Here is a 1,982-nt window from a genome sequence, read left to right on the forward strand (position 1 = left end):
TATTCTATTTCCGCCACTAAAACGCAATCATGCGGCCAGGGTCGAAGATACGCTTCGCCGTTTCCTGCACAGCCTCGAAGGTGATGTAGTTGCAGCTTTCGCTTTGCAAATGTTCCGTAAGAGCGGCAAACTCGCTAAACTCGTGCTGGCAACGTTGATGTGGGCAATGGTAGAATTTCTTCTGATGCTTAGGCGACTGAAGGTGCTGGTTTAGGGAGTCGAGGCGTTTGAAGGACCTGTCGCAGAGAGGACAGTTGAAAGTCTCACTGCTAGGGTTCCAGGACGCTGCTGTAGCTTCCAGACTGCTAGCAGACCACTGACGCAGTCTCTCAGTGATCAGCCCATTCGGGTCTCTCCGCTTGATGGCCTCGTAGACCTTCATCCGATCTAGTGGGGCTTTGGGACATTTCCCCCGCTCTAGATGATAGAAAATGCCCGCCGCTGTCACGTACGGTTTCCCACAGAAATAACAATGTTGATTCTTGCCAAGATGCTGCTTGCTCTTGCGGTGCTGCTAATATCAGCCCCTGTTATCAATCAAGTACTCAAGAACGAACCATTTCAATGTTATTTGCGTCGTGAAATTCTCGGTCGCACGAACTGCAGTAGTAGTGTTCATGCACTTCGTGATCCTCAAGTTCTTGTTCGCTATTAAAGCATTCGGTGCACCCATTATAGTAGCAGTCATACTCTGATCCATCCGAGCTAGTTGATGAAGACTCCGCCCAGTGACCAAGGGTGTTCATGTGCTGTTCCACGGCTGTTTGTCTGTCGAAATAGCGGTGGCATGTATCGCATTCGAAATCGGGCACCTTGTGGAACTTGGCAGCGACATGCTGATCTCGGGATCTCCACGCTGGCCAAGTCTGCCAGCAAGTCCCACAGGCGAACGACATTATGAGATGGAGGAAAGTTGGGTGGTATGAACACAGAGGAGGAATGCGTCAGAAGCGGTTGCAATTCACGGAAGGCTGCCTTTTCAATGTCCAATGCGTGCGCCAACCGCTGACCGCATGTCTGCGCAACGATCGGGTGTCACACCTGTATGACGCAGAAATCCCTGGACTTTGCATCGCGGCCCTGTATGCGGCCTCCTGCGTTCGTGGCGAAAACAAGAAGTGTTCCAATGAAATGCATAGGGTACATAGCAAGCACCAGGTAGTTCGATGCGGTGAAAAGGAAGAGCAATATGTGGGTGGCGTACATAGTTACTAGCACCGATAGCACGGGGGAATGGCTTCGTGCGTTTGCTGGAGGCATTCGTTTCAAAATACCCGCCCCCGCTCTCGCCGAAGCCATGCTCACACTGCGACTGGCCATTTGGAGTCTTCCGCAGCACTACAGCGAAATTGTGCAGCGCGACGTCGGCCGCGGAGTAGGAATCCGTTGAGGTGGGGGTTTCCATGAAGCGCATGCAGCAGGGTACAGCAAGTGAGCCTGTCTTGGAGGGTCAGCATCACTTGTCACTCGTCGGCAGCTCGGCGTTTCCTAGATAACTTTGGACGCACTTGCTGACTTGGTTTAATAGAAGGCAGCTGTTACCGAAGTTGTATCTGCGTTGGCAGCTCCCTTCGCGGTTGGTATTGCATGCTTGGTATACTGCTACCAACATTACTAATGATGAGACAAGACGCAAGAGTCGTATGATTCTACGTCTGGTCGCTCATCGATTCAAGCGTGCCAAGCTGGAAAATTACAGCCACAAGACCAACAGCACTTTATTAACGTATACGTAGATCGGTGAAGGTGAGGCGAGCGAGTGCAGTCTCGTACCGTACGACTGTGCCGTTAGAAACCATAACACCCATAGGCTGGTCGATCTGTAAGCTGATTGGCTTCCCATCCTCAATCGATTGCACCATGCCTATCAAGCCACAAGGGGATGGGTAGCTGTGGAAGATAGGCATCGCTGCAGTGTAATGCGGGCACTCTGATCTGCTAGATACCCGGGCCGAGTACCCGCTCCACGTATTCGCTCGCCA

The 1,982-nt window shown here is 52.0% G+C and overlaps 1 protein-coding gene across 1 annotated transcript; it reads right to left on the reverse strand.

Moving 5' to 3' along the window:
• Positions 1-16: 16 nt before the first annotated feature.
• On the reverse strand, positions 17-896 carry CORC01_14493 (uncharacterized protein; the record flags this gene model as incomplete). Its single annotated transcript, XM_022626099.1, has 2 exons — positions 17-511; positions 558-896. The coding sequence occupies 2 exons, from the start codon at positions 894-896 to the stop codon at positions 17-19; spliced, it is 834 nt and encodes a 277-aa protein (XP_022467393.1).
• Positions 897-1,982: the final 1,086 nt, after the last annotated feature.

Source organism: Colletotrichum orchidophilum (assembly GCF_001831195.1).
Source record: "Colletotrichum orchidophilum strain IMI 309357 chromosome Unknown Scaffold_316.1, whole genome shotgun sequence".
NCBI classification, from domain to species: Eukaryota; Fungi; Ascomycota; class Sordariomycetes; order Glomerellales; family Glomerellaceae; genus Colletotrichum; species Colletotrichum orchidophilum.